The sequence below is a fragment of the Urtica dioica genome, chromosome 5 (assembly GCF_054948205.1).
Source record: "Urtica dioica subsp. dioica isolate 48M chromosome 5, U.dioica_male_clone48M_v1_H2, whole genome shotgun sequence".
Classification (NCBI taxonomy): Eukaryota; Viridiplantae; Streptophyta; class Magnoliopsida; order Rosales; family Urticaceae; genus Urtica; species Urtica dioica.
The window spans coordinates 40,530,915-40,553,187 of NC_142760.1; the positions used below are offsets into that span (position 1 = coordinate 40,530,915).

Consider the following 22,273-nt stretch of genomic DNA (forward strand, 5'->3'; position numbering starts at 1 on the left):
CCAACTTTTCACTTTGATTTTTATTTATTTATTTTTGTTCATTCAATTTCCTATGTACAAATATCTCAATAAATATTATTTATTCGCTGCCAAACTTTTTTTTTTTTTTTTTTTCTCTCAGAACCGCCTAGATCATAATCTACCAAATCTTCTTTCATTTCATTATTTGCTTTGGTACTCGCTATAATTCCTTTAAAAAATATATATATATTTTTCAAATCCTACTTTTCGCCTTTGCTTCTGAAAAAATAAAATTATAAAATCGGATTAATTAAACCTTTGATCTCTCTCTCTCTCTCTCTCTCTCTACTCACTTTTTGGGTTTATTGCCTCTCTCAGAGAAAAAAACCCACCAAACAAAATCACAACTTTCTTTCTTCTGCTTTTTCAGAACAATTTTTTTGTTCGTCACAAACACCACACCATGATTTGCTCAGCCAAGCAGTTCGTCACGGCCGACATCTCAACTCTCCGGCCAAAACTCCGACCACTCTCTCCGTCCCCAATCCGCTCTCTTCCGATCCTCAAACCTCACAAGAAACCATCCTCAATCTCTCTCCGAAAGCCCTTGCATGTCTCTTCGTCCCTGGTCTCCAAGAGCACCAAGAGCTCGCCGTTCAAATGCGAGGCCTACGAGGCGGAGAGATCCGAGCCGATCGGATCCTCGCCGGAGGCGATAGCTCCGGCGTCGGAGGCGAAGAAGAAGGTGAAGATCGGAATCTACTTCGCGATGTGGTGGGGTCTGAACGTGGTGTTCAACATCTACAACAAGAAGGTCTTGAACGCGTACCCGTTTCCATGGCTGACCTCGACTCTGTCGCTCGCTTGTGGCTCTCTGATCATGCTCGTCTCGTGGACTCTCAGGATCGCCGAGGCTCCGAAGACGGATCTTGATTTTTGGAAGGCTCTGTTCCCTGTAAGTTTCTCCGCTTTTGTTTTGTTCCTGAATCCTGAGAGAAAAAAACAAATTCAATTGATAGTGAAGTTTTTGACTTGTTATGTTTTTCTTTTCTTTTCTTTTCTTTTCTTTTTATTAATTGATGTTAGGGTTTTTTTTTTTTTTGGTTCTCTCTATCCAATTTAGGTTTTTATCTTAGACGACTAGTCTTTATTTTTTTTTGTTACAACAAGTCTGAGAATTTGGATTTCAGAATGATAGTTTGTGTACAAAACCTGTGACACAGAATGTCAATTTTTTTTTTTTTTTTTTATGATCAAGGAGTCCAAAACCATTACGTCTAGATCTTTTTGGTTGATTTAAATTTAGATTCTGAGTTGTTTTCTCACCGTCATTGTTTTACAAAAATATCATGGGTTTTTCTTTTTTCCTGGGAGAACTAGTCAATTTATATTTTTGTGCTCAAACGTAGCAGATTGTTGGATGAATTACAGTCATACAAAGTGTCAATTGTTTTAGACCGTAGTTCCTTATGATCAAGAACACTAAGTTTTGAGTCTAAATTCTAAAACTTTGATTGTGGTCGATTTCAATTGAAGGTTGCGGTGGCACACACGATCGGACACGTGGCGGCCACGGTGAGCATGTCAAAGGTGGCGGTTTCGTTCACTCACATCATAAAGAGCGGAGAGCCAGCTTTCAGCGTTTTGGTCTCGAGATTTTTGCTCGGTGAAACGTTCCCGTCCACCGTCTACTTGTCCCTCATCCCCATCATCGGTGGTTGCTCTCTCGCCGCCTTGACTGAGCTCAACTTCAACATGATCGGTAATTCGACTCAATTCATGCGATCGTACTTTTTTTTTAATATATAAATACTATATATGAGTTGTTTTTGTGATTTTTTTTGATGGGTGGGTTTTCAGGGTTTATGGGGGCGATGATTTCGAACGTGGCGTTCGTTTTCAGGAACATATTCTCGAAGAAGGGAATGAAAGGAACATCTGTGAGCGGGATGAACTACTACGCGTGTCTCTCGATTTTGTCTCTCGCGATTCTCACGCCGTTTGCCATTGCCGTCGAGGGACCCAAGCTGTGGATCGCTGGTTGGGAAAAGGGTATTTCTCAGATTGGACCCCAATTGATCTGGTAAAGACTATTTCTACACAACTATCATTTTTGCAATCTATAATTCGTGTTATTTTTTTAGGCTTTACGCTTCGCCTCAGTCTCGTTTACATTGAAATATATATAGTTGCGAAATTGCTATATATAATTCATTTTCTAGTTGATTACCATTTGCTAAAAAAAACGTTAGGAAAAAATAGGAAATTGACAATAATAATACAATTGCTTATCACTTACCAAAAATCAACCAAAACCTAAATATTGACACATTTAGTACCAAATCAGTCATAAACTGGGTTGATTTCGTGACATTATTATTGCTGTCAATTTACCAAAAAAATATATGTTAAGACTACTATTCTCGGTGACATTTAAGTTAACATTCAATTTTTCTAATTTAATTGAATCGAGTTTGTATGATATTTTTATATTTATGACTGTGTTTTGAGTGTAGGTGGGTTGCGGCGCAGAGCGTGTTTTATCACCTGTACAACCAGGTATCGTATATGTCGCTCGATGAGATCTCACCATTGACGTTCAGCGTTGGAAACACGATGAAGCGAATCTCGGTCATCGTTTCGTCCATTATTATCTTCCGTACGCCCATCCAGCCCGTCAATGCTCTCGGAGCCGCCATTGCCATCCTAGGCACTTTCATATACTCTCAGGTGAAAACAAATACAATGAAACAAGAGCTCATTTTTTTTTCATTCAAGTTTAGTAATTGGTTTTGTTATAATATATATTGATCTGATTTTACTTTTTTTTTTTATTCTACAGGCAAAGTTATAGACGGGAGAGACGCGCTTGGAGTTAATAAAGAAGAAGAAAAAAAATTCTATTGTCTACTTGTAGATAATGAAATAAAATAGATGAGTTTTATTATTATATAGGTATTTAAGATAGTTTATTTTTTTTGCTTTGCAATAAGTGAGTATTTAAGAATGAAAGAACTATGAGAACTACTATCATACTTCGATGTGTTACCATTTTTGCAATTTTTGGTTGATCAAAGTTTACTTTCCCTTTTGCGTTTTTTTCATCAGAATCTTGGCTTTAGAGTGGATATAAACAAGTGTTTAACTCAGAAATGTATGCATTCTATGAATTGGCCGTAAAGAAACAAAGAACATTCTTATTCGATTGTAGTTTCACGTATATAAGTACTAGCAGGCTCTATGTTTTTTTTTTTTAAGGCACGAAAATTAGAACGAAATTTTTCGGTATTTATGGATCAGAAAATTCTTTTCCACAAGAAAAGAAAACCAACACAAGTTGTTTTATAAGGACAATCTTATAAGTTTGCTCTAAGATAAATAAGTACAATTTTTTTTTTTAAAGAAAAATAAGTACAATTCAAAAAATATACAATATTTTATTTATCCAAAAAAATAAAGATATACAATATTATAGATAATTAATTTGACATGCCATTGTAATCTGATTTAATTTTAAACATTAAATGTATATATATATATATATATATATATATATATATATATATGTATTAAAAGTGAATTAACTTGTCAGAATAACCCATCTAACATGCATGTGTATGCGTATGGGAAAATTACAGAAATAGTGTTGTTTTAAGTTCAACATTTTCAAAAGCGGTTTTAATTCCTTTCAAAAATAGTGTATTTTCAAATTACATAAATTTATTTGGGATCATTTTTCTTATAAATGAAGCTATAAACAAAATTGAAAAAAAAAAATGTACATCAAGATAAATGAATATTTAAAACTTGAAAAAATGATTTCACAAAAGATGTTTCAAAAATGCTATCTTAACGATTAATTTCAACGAACAATATGTATTGGTTTGGAGACATTTGGTTAGGAAAGTTGGCATCGTTAACTATATATATGTATATTTATTTTTTTTCCGTATATATTACTACTTTATATTCCTTGTTGCTACAGTTTTATTTGATTTTTTTTTTTACTATTTATTGTTTTGTTTTTACTTTGTTTTTTGTTTTTTGTTTTTTTTTTTCTTTTTACCGTTTTATTTGTGTAATTCGGCCTTTATTTTTTTTGTCTTATCTCTTATTTTTGTGGGTTGGTGAGGGGCCTAAGGGTGGTATAGATATAGCAACCAATTTGGAAAGAAAACCGACCCACCAACCACAATTTTTTTTTTTTGGGTCTTTTTACTAATATATTAGTATATTCGTATCTGAAATGGAATATGTTATGTGCTTCGAACATATTAGCTATCGCTAATTTTCAAAGTAAAATGTTAATTTAATTTTATTATTTTAATTTATTTTTAAATAAATATAAATTAATAATTAAATAAAATAGTGACATGATTTATTTTGATTGACCAAATGAGATACTAAAAAAGGATGGGATAACTGAGTTCCTAATCTTCTCACCTGATCTTTTTTTTTTTTTTTTGCGCGCAAATCTGTGGATAATGAATTAGAGCTTGTAGAGCAGCTATAAGAATTTTAGCTATATGATGGATAAATTACAGTATTGCCCCCTCAACTCTATGGTGATTAACGATTTGCCCCCTGATAAATGAAAACGTACATCAGTGGACTTGAAATCCTACAATGTAACCATTTGCTCCTTCTGGTAACTCTTATCGACGGAACTCGTCTCTTGAAAAATATGTCATGGGTAGTTTTGTAATTTTACTGAATAATGAGTAATTAAGGATATAATAATGAATGAAAAAAAAACCCCCCGAAAACTTCTTCATTTTATCAGAACAAAAATTCAAATCGTGGAGATGAAATCCCCGGCGAAGAAGAAAACCCGAGCCCCGAAATCCAAGGCAAAAACGAAGCTTAAAACGGCGGTGAAGAAAAAAGTGGAGAGCGCGTCGACTGAAGAGAATGAAAGGAGAAGAGTCGATTATGGTAAGGTTTTATATGTAATGGTGGTCCCATGGTTATTGCTTTTGCCGATTTTGTATTTTATAATAGTTGTTGGTGGTCCCAAACTTTATGTTTTGTCTGGGTTTTGTCTGGGTTTTGTCTGGGTTATGTGGTGGTTGTGGTCCCGAGTTAGGGTTTTTTTTTTGTGGTGGTAGTGGTCCCCGGTCGTAATCAATCTCTGAATGGAACATTAAATTATTATTCTCGAGACTATTAAATGGTTGTTCTTAAATGATTCTTGGAATCTTTGTCTTTCAGATCCTTCGTCGACCCTATTTACTTTTAAAGTTCATCACGGTGGCACTATGGATTAAGAGATGGTATATGTTGATGGGGAAGTCTCGTACTTTGAATACTGTGACTTGGATAGGATGTCAATTGTGATAATAAATGGTATGTTGAAGAAATACTTAGGATACGATGCTGGAGCATTTTATTTCTTACCTGCAGAAGGTGAAAAAAAGATGGAGTACGTTGACACAGATGATGATTTGCTTAGAAGTATTGGGGTGTTAATGGAGGCAACAAGAGTAATTGACCTCTACTGCGAGCACCCGGTACCAAAACCTACAGAAAATGAGCCGGCCCATGCTGAAGAAGCCCGTGAAGAGCATGCCCATGCTGAAGAAGCCCGTGAAGAGCAGGCCCATGCTGAAGAAGCCCGTGAAGAGCAGGCCCATGCTCAAGAAGCCCGTGAAGAGCTGGCCCATGCTCAAGAAGATCGTGAAGAGCAAGTGAATGCTCAAGAAGACGATGAAGAGCAGGTTGATGAAGAGCAAATTGATTCTCAAGAAGACGATGAAGACCAGGTTGATGATGATGAAGGCCGTGAGCAAGAAAGTGGATACGAACGGAGTGACGATGATGTTGTTGTAGATGCTATTGACCTTGGCCTTGATGTATTGAAGCAGAATAAAGGGAAAGCTAAAGAAGTTAGGGACGATGAAGACAGTGAGTATGAAGACGAGTTTGGTGGGGGTAACGTTTCATCAAGTGACGACGACGAACAAAAGATGCCACGTGACTTTGTGAAGAAGAAGTTGCCAAAATTTCCTGAATTCAGACCCGACACTGACATGCAAAAACCAGAATTCAAGCTTGGTTTATTGTTCCCGAATGGTAAGGTATTTAAGGAATCAATTAAAGAGTACTCAATTAGGAGTGGGAAAGAAGTGTTCTTCAAAAAGAATGACCCTAACAGAGTACGTGTAGAGTGTAGGGACCCTAAATGTAAGTGGGTCTGTTTTGCATCTGTGGTAGGGAAGTCATCAACATGGATGATCAAGACATACTGTGGTGAGCATACATGTGCCCGGACAAATAAGAACAGGTTTGCAACATCGGCTTGGTTGGCGAAGACATACTGTCAAGAGTTTCAAGATAATGAGACTTGGTCCGCCGCTAATTTCATGAGTCGCGTACAAAAAGATTTTGTATTGGAGTGCTCGAGAATGAAGGCGTATAGAACAAGAAAAGCTGCTGAGCTAGCTATTCAAGGGACTTACGAGCAGCAATACGCGGTTTTGTGGGATTATGGTGCAGAGATTAAGAGGTCAAACCCCGGATCCACAGTTGAATTTGAGACAGAAGTTGACTCTGAAGGTAAATTCTTGTTCAAGAGATTGTATATATGCTATGAGGCGTGCAAAGCTGGTTTCAGATCGTGTAGACCTATCATTGGTCTGGATGGGTGCCACATCAAAGGGCATCATACAGGCCAACTACTTAGTGCAGTAGGGGTTGATGCTAATAATGGCATGTTCCCAATTGCATTCGCAGTTGTGGAATCCGAAGGGAAGGCAACATGGACTTGGTTTTTAAAGTGGCTACAGATTGACCTGAGCATAGAAAATGGGTACCACTGAACTTTTATTACCGACAAGCAGAAAGGTCTAAAAGAGGCTTTGACTGGAATATGGGAAGAAGGTTCAGTAATGGCAGAACATCGACATTGTGCCAGACATCTCCAAAGTAACTTCACCAAGGTATACTTAATAATTTCATCTGATTTAAAGACTTTATATTGTGATTATGTGATACTAAAATGCCGGTTGTATATTCTATTTGTCATAGGTGTTCAAGGGTCAGTATTTGAAGACAAAGATGATGGCAGCGGCTATGGCTTACTCAGTAGACAGATTTAATGCCGAGATGGAGTTCATAAAAGCCGAGGATGTCAAGGCGTTTGAGTGGCTGGTTGATAAAGGTACAAGTCACTGGGCCAGAAGCGGGTTCAGAACCACACTGAAATGTGACATGTTACTGAATAACATGTGTGAATGCTTCAATGGGACAAGGTAAGGTTGAATTTTATACCTTGAATTTATTACCAATACATAAGAATGATTGACCAAGTCTCTGTTAATGATTGACATTTATGTGATTTAGGGCTATTTTGATGGCAAGACAAAAACCAATACTATCAATGCTTGAAATCATAAGAATGTATCTCCTACAACGATTCACAAAGCAAAGATTGGCTGTGGCAAATTGGCATGGTTGTATAGGTCCCAGAATTTCTAAAATATTGGAAAAAAATAAAGAGAATTCATCTTCATACATTGCACAATGGTCCGGTGGACATGACTACCAAGTTAAAAACATGTATGGTGGGATGCACGCGGTTAACTTGAGAAACAAGACTTGTTCTTGTAAACGGTGGGATCTATCAGGTATTTGATCATTTACTTGTTCTTGTTGAGACTTCACGTATATGATAATGTTTTTGTTCATGTGTGTACTGTGTCATACAGGTATACCTTGCAGCCATGCAATTGCTTGCATATGGCATAAGCACGATGACCCTGTTGACTATGTCGCAGAATGTTACAAGAAGGAGACATTTCTGGCCACCTACAAGTACCAAATATTTCCAATGAATCCAATAGAGCAATGGCCAAAGACATGTAAAACACCCTTGTCAAGACCACCTGACAGAGCCGAGCCAGGAAGGCCAAAAAATTTGAGGCGTGTGGAACATGATGAGGTTATCCCACGTGGTGCAACTAGAATTTCCAGAAAATACGTGACGATTTCATGTTCACAGTGCGGCAAGGGGGGGCATAACACCTTAACTTGTTTCAGAAGAAAACAGGAAGAACTGGTGAGATTTATACCTTAACTTGTTTAATAAATGGTCCCTAATCCAAATGTTTATTACATGTTTTCACAGAGACGTCAAAAGAGTCAATCAAACAACCCAAGCCAAAGTCAGAGTCAACCACACCACCCTAGCCAAAGTCAGAGTCAACCCACACAGGCTTCAAGTCAGGGTCAACCCACACAGGCTCCAAGTCAATCGAGTCAGCCCTCCCAAACCCTTAGGGTAAGTTAACATTAACTTTTTCTGGACCATGTTATTATGTGGTGATTTGTATACATTATGTTTGTGCAGAGGAGCCCGAGAATTCGCACGACAATGGGGCCAAGACAAGGATCAGGAGTGCTGCCAAGAGTCCTATTCTAAAAGTCTGTTTTGGTGTGCAGATTTTGTGGTCTAGTAAACTTTTGATGACTATTTTGTGGTTTTGATGACTATTTTGTGGTCTTGATGACTATTTTGTGGTCTTGATGACTATTTTATGTATGGTATATTTTGATACTTAATAGACCTTTTGAATATGTGTGAAAGGCTATTATGTTGATTTAATTAGGTACACTTAATGTCAATGTTTTCTCTAATTTGATCTTGTACTTCCCGTTTCAAATTGAGTGACCGATATCTTACTTGCCATTTCAGTATATTACACTTCAACAAACAAACCTATTACGTATGTAAACATATCTGCTTCAAATTTCCATTTCTGATTCATTCAGCACCAAAAACAAAAAAAAAAACATACAATATAAAACAGTTGTACAATTCCTAGGGGCAACATAGCCTTACTTAAACAGAATGACATACACCAGTAGTGCAACTATGATGAGTAACATAACTTTCATCTTCTTGATTTCGGCTTCTATTTTGCCCCAATTCGCCATTGATTCCCCCACATTGTTAAGTCCATCAGCAACATCAAATTCTTTCCCATTCCCGAGTTCCTGCTCTAATTTGTTTCTCTTCCTCAGTAATCCGGGAATCACTTGAACTGATCTCTGACACATCCGAGGATCGATCCACTCTAAAAACCCACACCCATTACATATCCATTTCTGCGAAATTTAAAACTCCATGAATTGAGAAGATAAACACAAACCAATCCATGAATAGAGAAGATCAACACATTCATTCAACATAAATAACATACCTTATATCGAGAACACCCAAAAAATCGACGCCCGGGATTCTCATCGGTCCACGAAGTGCGTTGGATGCTTGGCAGTCCGCACGGACAACTAGGTCGTCGACGATCTTCGCCAGAGGACTGAGCTTCATCGTTTGTACCGGGCTGAGAACGATTCAACGTTTCGCTGCTCCAAGACTGACTCCCATCCATTTTCCTCTATTGAAATCGCGCCTCTTGATTGATTTTGGGAACCCTAGCACGCGAATTTATTTTGTCTGTTCTTTCCCTAATTTTGTTTCCCCAATTTTATATAAATCATTCGAATAAGGGTATTCTAATAAATTCACACATCACGTGCTTAAAACACGAGAAAAGTAACGATTTCCGTCGATAAGAGTTAACAGAAGGAGCTAATGGTTACATTGTAGGATTTCAAGTCCACTGATGTACGTTTTCATTTATCAGGTGGTCAATCGTTAATCACCATAGAGTTGAGGGGGCAATACTGTAATTTATCCCTATATGAATTTCCGTTAAATAATGATGAATATACGAAGGCTAGCGTATAATATTTGTGTACGGTTAATTAAGAACCATGATGACACACAAGCATGTGTAAGTAAACAACAAATACGGTATCTTTTCTTGTTTTAGATTGGTTTATTTATATTTTTATGAATTCGATCAATAAGTGATCAAAGTTGACTTCACCTTCCATTGTTGATCATTAAAATATTAACAAATATGTGTTCGTGACGAGGATTGAAATAGTAATACCGGCCATGTACCTTTAATTCTAAGCATCGTCTACCGATTAGTCTTTATTGGAGTTATGAATAATTCCTCTATAGCAATAACAATATGTATGTGACATAAGATTGTTTTCTATTAGCTCCCTCGTAAATGTTTCTACTCTTTTTAATAAATATCTGTAGTCACAATTGTCCCATTTGTCATCAATGACATAACATTTTCCCACTTTCTACCAAAAGATTAATTTGACCCAAAATATCATCGATATGTCAACAATGTTGACATCTAATAGTGAAGAGTAAAAATAAATTTCAACATTGTTGACATAAATTGTGGTATTTTAGACCAAATTAGTTTTTTAGTGGAAATTTGGAAAATATTATGAAATTGGTGGCAAATTGAGTAATTTCTCAAGTTACGTTGAGTTGAATACCTACTAAATATTCAGAGCCAATGACCAATCTTTTATTTTCTAAATAAATATATCTGCAAACCAATTTTTTTTTTCTTTAATAAATATCCTCTGATATTTTTGTTTTTTTTTTTTTTTTTATCCAAGTCGGAGCCTGGAATAAGAAAATCAAAAGTGAAGCAAAAGGGATGGTTTTCTTTTGACATACCACCAAATGTGCTCTGATCATGAGTTGAATTGTAGATAGTGAGTGTGATTCATGCTTTTGTCCTAACAATATAATATAATGTACTTATCTTAATAAAACCTAAACTATCTAACACGAAACCATTATGTGTATGTCACCTTATAAGTTATAACTTATAACTAATAAAGAACAGAAGCAGATTTTCATTTGTCTTCCTTATAATAATATTAGTAAGGATATTATTTACGCGGCGATTAGGAATCTCCTTGAGGCAAGATCTATCTTCTATGTCAGGTCAAAATAAAAATAAGAAACAGAATTTCATTTTATGCTTTGTGTCTAAGAGTGTAAAACAAATTGCCCATTCATCGACACCAAGGGTTGGATTTTTTTATAAACACTAACGAGCCATCATTGACAAACAATCGAAGATAGGAATGAATGAAAAATAATATGAGATAATTGTCTTATTGAAATTGAAAATCATGTAAAAGGTGAACTGCAAAATAATACATTTGCCTTTTAATCTTTTGATTGTGCAAAATTAAAACTCGACATTTCTAAATTATGTTAGACAGTACCCTTATGTTTTGATTGTGTAAAATTACTTAATTTCCAGATTTATATTTAGGTTTACCTTTCTCATTTAACTTTATTACAGCATAAGAATAACATTACTTCTATCAAGTTCCGCACTACTTTAGTTTGATTTGTTTTTTATTTTCTTAAAAGATAACAGCGATGAAAGTTCCCACACGTATTCTTAAATTTTTATTTTTGAAAATGTTCAAAAATTTTATTAAAAAGAGGGTAAAACGCTCATAGATACATGAAAATAACATCTTAGTAAGAAACAACCATATACTCATATGAGAGTGATTATAACATCAAGTTTAAGTGATCACACGTTTTGTACATGCTTTCGACAAAAGGAAGAACAAACACAATAAAATTCAAGACATAAGGCTGGTCTTTCAAAATATCCATTGATGGATCCATATAACCTTGGTTCGATAATCATGAAAAAAATGACTCTTCGGCCTATATTGATAAAAACTTGACAGGAAACTCACACCTGGATAGTGGACGACAGCTAATCCGCCTCCAAAACAAATCAAACCAAACAAAACGCGCGCAGTCATAAAATAAAATGTAAGAAACACTCCAAAAAAAAAAACCAAATTTAAAATCAAATCACACCGTTTGAATTTGATAGAAAACGACGAAAACCACCACCGATATTATAGGAGGAAGATGACCACGAGATTTCGGCATCCATAATGGCTTCACCCAACCCCCACACACACACACACACACACATATATATATATATATATATATATATATATATATATATATATATATATATATATATGCGAAGTCATCTTAAATCTCCACTAACAAAGAGGACGAATCACGTCACACCACCACCGTACAGCACATCGCAGTCGCCGATGATTCATGTCGTACTGCCCCGTCGCCAATGAGTGAGGCACCGCCATCGCCTGAGAGCAACGCTGCACCGCCGCTGATGACCCAAGCCATATATAACACCATCATCCACTCGACAACCGCTGCTGACTTATCCCGTCGAACTATTGCATCGGTGCCTCACCACGCTCCACTGTTGCCTCTCTACTACAAATATTACATTTTAAGACATCCCAAATGTGACTTAAAAAAATATTTCGTGACATTAAAAAAATGGTCCATTAGGAAAATAGCCAACTTAAATGTTTGACATTGCTCAATAGTCAACGTTTGGTAAATCTTCGATAAATAACCATTTTCATGTACTTACAGACGTAAAACTTAGATAAATAGTTACCTTCATATATTAGGTCACGTCATTATTTACCTAATATTTATCAAGCGTTGGCTATTTAGCAATGTCAAACGTTTAAATTGACTATTTTCTTAATTTTCTATTAAAAAAACGACTTCTATGTGAGTGATTTAAGAAGTTCGTATTTTTTAAGTCTTTTAAAAAACATCTCCGTATCTTCAAGGAAAAAGACTTCAAATCTCTAAAAAAAACGGCTTCAAATAATTGTCCACGTAGACTAAAAACTCGTGACGTGGACACATTTATGAAGACATTTTTTTCATGACTTAAAAAAAATGCTGACAAGGACTTTTGTTTAAGAAGACATATTTTTGTCGTCTTATTCAATTACAAAAATGTTTGTTACGAGTATATTATTAGCTTTAATATGGCTTTATTACTTTTATTTCTGAATTTTTTATTTATAATTTTATTTTTATGCTGCCTTGTCAATAATTTTATTTTCATAATTTGATCAAGAACAGTATCCTAACTAAATAAAAAAAACATTCATTAATTACGTTCCACCAATTCAAAAAAACAATATCAATACAAAGATTCTATTAATAAAACTTGGCCAATATCTCTGTCGTTGCTGTAACTCTGATGCTCATTTCCGACGCTAATAGTATACAATAATCACAATATGTCGGGGGAAGATTTTTTTTTAGGAAAATCGGGGGAAGATTGTTAGGCTATTTAGGGCAAATGGTACAAATGAATGTTCGATGGTCATACAGTCTGCATAAATTATATGCAAGGGATTCAATGATCAACCGATCTATTGTGCTAGCCATATTGAATTCTGCTGGACCTTGTTTCTCGTATTTTTTGTACCACTAATTTTTTTTTTTCTTTTTTAAAACCATTTATGGACTTTTGTTCTAGTACCATTTACATTATTTTTTTTTAAAGGAGGAACTTTGATTAAGCAATGCCATCAGAAGTGGCGAAAATGCTCCTCACAAAGGGAGAGGAGCTTCCTCAAGGGACAACGAACCCGACCACAGAGATTGACTCGCCCACGAACACAAACGATCCGCTATAATGTTCCTTTCACGCGGGATCCACCTAAAAACAACTTCACTAAAACTGAAAATAACATCTAAGATACGAAAAAAAAACACTAGAAAGAGTCCATTGTGGACACGTTAGTCCCTTGCTAAGGGAGTCCATAAGAAGCTTGTTGTCACCTTCGAAGATAACCCGCTCGGCACGCAGATTACCACCCAATTCTGTCCCGCCTTTCATCTCAGCCTCCAGAGTGGAATTGAGGGACTGGAGAGGCCCAAATTCCGCTGGTTACGGTTCCACCAGATCGTCTTCATGATGATCACCGCCGTGAGCGCCCAATTCTGTGGTTTCCTTGGTCTCGCTGTCGGTTCTAGGAAGCTGCCGATGAGATGATCAGTTATCCCAGTCTACGGTCCTATCTGCCAGCTCAACCCGTCTGTTGTCGCGAACCACAACCCTCGGGCCAAGGGGAAAACGAAGAAGACATGAATTAGTGACTCACCCGGGCTGTTGCAACTTCCCTGCTTGATGAGGTCTCTACGCCCCAAGATTTCTCGCCATGTTGTGGAGTGATGTGGCTTCGGATCGCACCGAAGGAAAGGTTCTCGTTGACAATACTTGGTCGTGAGACAGCAAGCCCACAACTTCTACGATTTTGCCTCTAGTCCACATCCCAACTTGCTTAGGAAGGCTTGATTGATGTATTCAAATCACCGTAATCCTAGCCCACCATGTCTAACAGGTTGGAAATCCGGTCCCACCCGATGAGTGCAAGATAGTGCCACCGATTGCAACCTCCGATCCACCACAACCGGCTGATCATGGAGTCCATGCTTCGAGAGAGCTCTAAAAAGAATATGTGTCCCGACATCACGCATGACGGAATACCAAGAGCCACCGACTTGGCAAGAGTGGTTCTTGCCATAGGTGACATAGATCTCGCCATCCATCCCTCTAAGCGATCGGTAAGTCGCTTCTTGATATGTTGAAAGCTTCCCCGGATTTATTCCTCCCGAGGAAAAGAGGGTTCCCCCAAGTATATGGCATCTCCGGTGCAAGTGGGCATGCTTAGGAGCTGCCCAAGAGAGACTCTAACCGTCGTATCACAATTCTTCGAGAAGAAAATTCCGGACTTGAGGGGGGTTAATGGTTTGGCCGGACCATCGTTGGTAAGTGTCTAAGCATCTTGGAATGGGTTTGACTTCTTCCGATTTCGCCGGACAAAATAGCACCGTGTCATCGGCAAACATGAGGTGCGAGATGGCCGCCGCTGCACCTCGGCCTATTTGAACTCCATGTAGTTGCCCTTCCCGTTCCTCTTTGAGAAGGAGTCTCGAGAGTACCTCGGCGGCGAGGATGAAGAGGTACGGTGATAATGGGTCTCCTTGACGGAGGCCACATGATGGGACAATTGTCTCGATCGGGCATGATTCATTGACCAAGGACATGATTTTTTTCTGAAAATCCAAATGCCCTTGGCACTTTCCACATGAAACGCTATTCCATGCGGTCGTAGGCGCTGCTCATGTCTATCTCGATGCCCAAGAGACCACCTTTTCCTTTTTTTTTTCTTCTTCATAACTGAGGTGATCTCTCTTGCCGAAATAGCGCTCTCACCTATCCACCGTCCCAGCATGAACGTCGTTTGGAATGGGGAGATGAGTTTGTCGAGGATACCGCGGAGCCTTGCTGTGATGACCTTGGTGATTATCTTAGCGCTGAAATTGCACAAGCTAATCGGCCTTAGCTTGTCAAAGCTAGCTGCTCCACTGACGAGCTAAAGTTTTTTAATCCCATGGGAGGATGTTAAAGTCAGTGGATGTTAAAGACACGCCTCCACGCACTCTCGGGTATGGATCTCAATGAATGCTTCATTCTCTCCATTCGACACCTCGCTGCCGATTAGCTCAGATAGCCCCTCCGGCGCTCCATGTGGCATACAGAGCCCGGAATTTGTTATTAATGAACGTGGCTATACTTGGTCTAGTTCTGATCTACTCTCCATTATCGTCTTGGATGGCACTGATATGGTTGCGTTTGTGCCGGATAATCGAGGATGTGTGGAAAAATTTGGTGTTGCTATCCCCACTCTTACTCTATAATTCCCTCGATTTTTGACGCCACATACTACTCAAGAGTGACTCTAGCTCCCCGATTTGTGTTTCGATACAAGCCTCCTCCTCCATGTTACCATTTTCATACCGAATGGAACTCTAGATCCTGTTTTAGTCTTCTTCACTACTATTTTATTGTTCCTTCTAAGTTGTACATTTTTAAATGCTTTATATAAAAAACTTGAAATGAAATATGGGATTACGTAACCCTAAAAAATGAGATTAATATTTCCCCGTCCTGTGAAAATAGTTAAAAAAATTCTTGATACCCTCTTTTTATGATTTCGAGTCCTATTTCTCGCAAAATATGAGACGTGACTGGAGAATCACATTTCCAGATGTCTAAGCTTTACCTACAACCCTTTTCAGGGCATAAAAAAACCCTTTTCAGTGTCCGACAGAAATTACTCCCTCGCTATTTAGTTTGTAATTTGCTTTGAAAGCCTTTCTATGTTTTTTTTTTTTTTTTTACAATTAAGAAATGTCGTCACCTTGCAGAAATATGAAAGTGGTAGTTTACCCATCATGTTAAGTATTAACATAACACAAAGCATGTGAGCAAGAGCACCAACCAAAACCATAAATAAAAATTATTATTATTTATTACTCAAAACATCAGAAATGAGATTTTCCCAACAAATACAAAATTCATACAAAGACAGAAACCTTGGTTCACAAAGGAACTCCACCATGTCAAACTATAAACACAAATCGCCTGCCCTCGTCTAATTTTTTTCCCCTCTTCTTATTCTTATTTTTCGAACTTTAAAATCTATTTCTCTTTTATGATGGGAAAAACTCATTTGATGATGAAGGGAAAAAAAAAAAAAACAAAAACAAAAAGAAAAACATTAAACCTTAAGATGCTTAATGGCGGTGTGAACGTCCTTGTCGCCTCTGCCACTACAATTCAGCACGAGCTTAGTTCCGTCCGGGAGCTCTGGGCAGAGCTTTTCCAAGTACGCCAATGCATGAGAAGTCTCCAAAGCCGGGATTATGCCCTCTAGTCGAGACAGCCTCTTAAACGCTGAACATTCACCCGAAAAACATTCAATGAGACAAACAAGTCCGAGAGGATATAAGAGTGAAATCATGACTAGTTATCAATAATAATTAAATTCCTAAAATAAACATTAACTATACAATATTAGATCAGACTCGATCAGTGATAAGTTGCCCGACCCGCAAATGAGGAGTTAGGTTCAAATCACTAAAAAAAATAACCAAATAAATAAATCGTTGGAGGCATTGAGCTAGCCCGCCTAGTCTACGTATCAATTTCAAGTTAAAATTAATTTCTTTAGTTCCAGTTTTAATTTGATTTTAGGATTATTAATAAAAACTAATCAACTCCAACGCCAAACTAATACACCAAATAACACATATTTTGTAATTTTAATTTTTTCACACAAAAAAATTAATAATCTTTTTTTTTTAAAAACAAATACTTTAAATTATTATTCCTTACCTTCCAATGCTTCATCGTCAGTGACACAGCGATATTCAGCCCGCCCCACGTCCTTCAAGAAACTATGCTCGGGCCCAACACCAGGGTAGTCCAATCTATATAAGAATAATAAAAAAAAAACATTACCATCTCGTGTTTTTAGTTTAAGTCAAGTTTGTGAGAATTTCCGAGCATGATGGACAGGGACGGAGCCAATTAAGGCCTAGACCTCAAAAATAATTTCTTACACATTTATTTATTTTTTCTCTCTTATTTTTACCCTGAAAATTTACAAATTAGCCCCCCCTGAAAAACAAAATTCACTCTGGCCCCCTCCCCACCTAAGTTTAGAGGTTAGCTCCGACCCTGGGGACGCCAGAGGTATAAATTTGGGGGTGCTAGTATGCAAATATATATATATATATATATATATATATATATATATATATATATATATATATATATATATATATAAAGACGACAAATTAAAGGGGGGATAATTTGTAAATTCTTAGGGGTAAAATAAAAAGAAAAAAATTTAAAATATTGGCAAAAAGTATAAAAATAAAATTTGAGAGCCTAGCCTGCCTCCGTCAATATATATATATATATGGTCCATACCCTGCGCTAATGGAGTGAGGCTCGATGATCTGGCCATCGTCGTCCTGAAGGAGATAACTCATGGCTCCGTGCAAGACCCCGACCTCGCCTTTTGTGAGAGTGGCGGCGTGCTTGCCGCTGTCGAGGCCGAAGCCGGCGGCCTCGACTCCGACGAGCCTGACGTCTTCGTCGCCGACGAACTCGTGGAAGAGTCCCATTGCGTTGGAGCCGCCGCCGACGCAGGCCACGAGCACGTCCGGCTTCCCGCCCCACTTCTCCATGGCCTGCCGCCTCGTCTCCTTCCCGATCACCGCGTGGAAGTCCCTCACCATCATCGGGTACGGGTGCGGGCCCGCCACCGACCCCAGGATGTAGTGGGTCGACTCCACGTTCGTCACCCAGTCCCTTATCGCCTCCGAGGTCGCGTCCTTCAGCGTCGCCGTCCCCGAGTGGACTGCCCTCACCTGTACAAGGCTTCGAAGTTCGATTGAGAAAGAAGAAATAATAATAATAGTATCGAGAGAGTACGGCAATCAAGAATAGAAACAATAACTCCGTTTGACTTTAGAGATTACGGGTTATTATCAAATGTGGTATGGTTTTCGAAAATCAAATGCATCAAAGAAGGAGGTATAAAACGCCAAAAATAAAAGTTCGGGTTCAAAAATTCAATTTTCAACAGAGTTAAAAACAAAAATACTTTTAACATTAGAAATAAATTTAGGTGAAACTAAATCCTAACTTTATAAGAAACAAGCGGCATGCCCCGCGCGTTGCTCTTGAGTAATTTATATACTTTAGTCTGGAGGAAGAAATATATAGAGACATGTCCAAAAATATTTAAGTTTGAAAAAAATGTATTTAAAGTTTTTTTTGAGACATTTTTATCTTTCTGATAAAAAATAAAAATAAAAAATAAATAAAAAAAATCGTTACGAATGAACACTACTTATGTCTCGAGTCCAATCTCTTATTTTTTTTCTTTAAAAAAAACTGTTCAATGAACAGTTTTTTTGTGAGTAAAGGGGATTCCTCTACTTTATATATATACTATAATATAAGTAAAAATCATTAAAGGAATAAGGTACCAAACTAACCAAATAATTGAATTATTAGAAGGGGGCGATTATTAATTTTGATATATAAATAAATAATAAAAAGCGTAATTGTTGAGACACAAACCTCGGCTCCGAGAAGCCTCATTCTGAAAACATTGAGCGATTGTCTCTCCATATCTTGAGCTCCCATGTAGATGATACACTGCAAGCCGAAGCGAGCGCACACGGTGGCGGTGGCGACCCCGTGTTGTCCCGCCCCGGTCTCGGCGATGATGCGTTGCTTTCCCAAACGCTTGGCGAGCAAGGCTTGCGCTATCGCATTGTTGATTTTGTGGGCCCCGGTGTGGTTGAGATCTTCCCTCTTCAAGTAGATGTGAGGCCCTTCGCCGTTCGGTCGCTTGTAATGCTCGGTCAACCTCTCGGCAAAGTAGAGAGGAGTCTCGCGCCCCACATAGTCTTTCAAAATCCCGCTTAGTTCTCGCTGAAAAAAAAAAAAAAAAAGTCACCCGAATCAAATACTATACATTTGCTTATCGAATGGTCTTTAGAGTTAGGCCCTAGGAGCAAAGATATAAAAGGATGGTTCGAGAAAACAAAAAAGAACAAAATTGGGCCTAAAACTGCGAGGAAATGAATGAGCTAATCCCATAAACAGAATTATTATTATTAAGTAAGCAATCGAATAAAGTATAATCGACTTTCGTGTTGTAGAGTGTATGAACGCGGAAAAACAACTTCCGAAATCACCTCAAAGCCTCTGACTAGCAACCGGGATAGAGATGGTCATTTAAGAATTCGATATTTATTTGGAAAAAAAAATGGAACATTTTTTCTCTCATCTAAATTCGTATGTAGTAAACGAAATGGAAATTGACCAAAGTTTGCAACTTTACAAGAAAAAAAAAACAATCTCCTCTGGTACAAGCAAAATGAAAACCAGCAGATATAAATTTCGCCTCAAAATCCCTAATGTTAACCAAAAATTCAAGGGTTTAATAAGAAAATGGTATACGAAGCTAAAATAAAATAAATTTCATTCACTCGAATCAAAACATGAAATGCAGAGATTTAAAAAGCACCATATAAAATATAGAGAGTATCAAATCTATAAGCTTTATAGCAAAATCAAAACCATATATTAACAGACAAAGGTGCGAAATTCAAGAATTTAAATCGGAAAAAGAAAAGTTCAATGTCTTTTCTTAATCATGCGTATCTATGAATACTAAACCAAACAGACCAATAAAAAACCATGAAAACCTTATAACACTCTATTTCTCAATCACATTATACCAGAAATCCCTAAAAAAAATTAAATAAAAACCAGAAATTTCTTGAATACCACTTCACCGACTTCAATCGACCGAATTCAATTAAAAAACAAACAAATAAGTAGAGCTGCATTGATCAACGTACCTGGAAATCTTCATCGCCGGAGAGAGCGTGAAAAGCTTTCTCGAGCTCGGAGAGAGCGTACATGAGAGTCTCGGGAACGTACTTTCCACCGTACTTTCCGAACCTTCCGAACGAATCGGGTCTCGGAAGATCCAGAGTCTGAGGAATCGGGTCCGCCATTGCCGGGTCTCGGGTCAGAGTGCACGAAATCGAACCCTTCCTGATCGATTTCGCCGCGGTGGCAGGAGTCGTAAATATTCCGAACTTGGAGGGCGTTGAATGGTCGGAAGAGCGAGGCTTTGAGGTTTTGGGGGTGAAGAGAGACGTAGTGCTAAATGCCGAGGCCATCTTTAGAGTGAGAGAGAGAAATAAAGTGAAATTTGGAGAGTTGAGAGAATTAAAGGGTTTAGGGATTTTTATTTATTTACTTTTATATATAGTATTTTGTGACACTATATATAAGTGTGGAAACAGATTGGTGATTTTGTGGGCAGGGATAAATGAATATGGATGGTTTAGTTGTTTGCCACGTAGGACTTTTAAAATTGTGGGACAGAAGGTGGAGATTCTTTTTTTTTTTTTTAGGGGAAAAATGGACTGAATTAGGTTGGGCAATTCTATACTTAAATTAGATATAGAAGACTCTTCTAAAAATAAAAATAAAAATAAAAATAAAAAAAGATATAGGAGTTGGTTGGGAATGGGACCGTCTATCATTATATAAGTTTTATGAAAAGAAAAAAAAAATCACCTTTCTTAAAAATGAATTCTATTTTTTTTTAAATGAACACATGTTTTGTGTAAAATATACATAAAAAAACATAAAAAACATTGGTGTAACTATGCTAAAGCTTGAAGATTAATTCGTGATACAAGTAATTGATGGTGTAATGTGTAATGTAGGATTGAAAATACTAAAAGACTATTTTGGTAAAAAAAAAAAAAAAAAAAAACATTATGTGATGAGAATGGCTGACTAATCAATAATGGATAAAATTGTTTAGAGATAAAGATGATAATTTCACATTAAATTATAACATCCAAAATAAAAATTTACCTATTTTTAAAAGTATTTAAAAGTTTTTTGATATTCATTGAATATTTCTTCTTTCTTCTTAACAGGAAATTATTCTAGATAGAAGATACTCTTTTTTAGCAATAGATAGAAGATACTTAAAAACTAAGAGACTTAATTGGACCTCAAAATCAGAAATCGAAACCAACAATTGATAAAAATATGGTTTCATTATTTCGGACACTTCTAAAACTTTTTAATGAGGATATCGTCGTAAGTTTAAATAATGTTATGATGGTATTGTTATAAAATGATGATAAAAATGTATAAAAATAAACTTGGTTATATTTTTATATAGTTCTTTATTATTGGTGATATTTAAGTCCAATTTGCACTTTTGCTCGAGTTTAAAACCCTGAATATAAAATATATAGAAGGTCTATGAAAAAAAAAATTGGGAATTTGAAGAAATTATCTAGAAAATACTTGGAAAACCCAACCATCAAATCTCAAATTATTTTCTATGGCAAGAAAATCAAGCAGTCATAATCAAGGAAAAAAAAAGACGCATGCATAAACAGAGTGCAAGAGTGAAATACTTTTGAAAAAAGAAAAATTAAAAGATATAGACGTAACGTCATTTTCTTGGATATAATGGAAGGGAACTTTTAATAGTTAAAAATGGGCATAATGACAATACTCACATGTTAACCATTATTCCGATTAAAATTAATCGACCAATTAATATTATTTAGTTTTTTTCAACTGTTGTTGACTGAGTAAATTAACTAAATTAAACTACAAGACTCACATGTTAACCGAATTGACAATGTTTCTACCTCATGTGTAATCCATTTCCTCGTTTAATTTTAAGGTAACTTCCGTTTTGTGTCCTTTTGATTTTATGGTAAAATTATCTTACATGAAGGAGCTTGTTTATTATTCTAGTTAATTAATTTATTGCACAAAAAACACTTCCCATAATAAGAGGACTATGTGGCGGCATTTTCACAAAGTCAAAGAAGAAAGTCATAGATGCAAAGACTCTTTAAAAGAGTTTTAAGTTTAGCGGTTGGGAGATATTAAGCTAATGTAATATTATGCCTTGTTGTACAAGGCTGTTATCTGAAACTATGAAAGGACTAATAATAGCCGCCTCTGAAAAGTACATAAAAACTTTATTTATTTATCGCCTAACAAAACAAAAAAAATTAACAAAAAACTTTAGAGAATTAGTAACTTTTTTTTTAGCTCATACTTGGTGATCAATGCAACTTCTATGAGTCATTGAGATGCATCAAGTTCTAAATAAC

The 22,273-nt window shown here is 36.7% G+C and overlaps 2 protein-coding genes and 1 long non-coding RNA gene across 3 annotated transcripts; 2 read left to right on the forward strand and 1 right to left on the reverse strand.

Moving 5' to 3' along the window:
• Positions 1–235: 235 nt before the first annotated feature.
• On the forward strand, positions 236–3,065 carry GPT1 (glucose 6-phosphate/phosphate translocator 1). Its single transcript, XM_089615370.1, has 5 exons — positions 236–916; positions 1,498–1,723; positions 1,822–2,044; positions 2,478–2,691; positions 2,804–3,065. Exons 1-5 carry the CDS (start codon positions 425–427, stop codon positions 2,813–2,815), a joined length of 1,167 nt encoding a protein of 388 aa, XP_089471496.1. The 5' UTR covers positions 236–424; the 3' UTR covers positions 2,816–3,065.
• Positions 3,066–7,880: 4,815 nt separating this feature from the next.
• On the forward strand, positions 7,881–8,496 carry LOC149398502 (uncharacterized). The gene is made up of 3 exons (XR_016297303.1): positions 7,881–8,017; positions 8,087–8,239; positions 8,309–8,496. It is a non-coding gene; the product is annotated as an uncharacterized LOC149398502 (long non-coding RNA).
• A 7,504-nt stretch (positions 8,497–16,000) lies between these two features.
• LOC149398503 (tryptophan synthase beta chain 1) lies at positions 16,001–20,327 on the reverse strand. Its single transcript, XM_089615677.1, has 5 exons — positions 19,967–20,327; positions 18,675–19,031; positions 17,514–17,956; positions 16,914–17,008; positions 16,001–16,472 (listed from the first exon to the last, which is right to left on the reverse strand). The coding sequence occupies exons 1-5, from the start codon at positions 20,291–20,293 to the stop codon at positions 16,297–16,299; spliced, it is 1,398 nt and encodes a 465-aa protein (XP_089471803.1). The 5' UTR covers positions 20,294–20,327; the 3' UTR covers positions 16,001–16,296.
• Between the last annotated feature and the right edge of the window lie 1,946 nt (positions 20,328–22,273).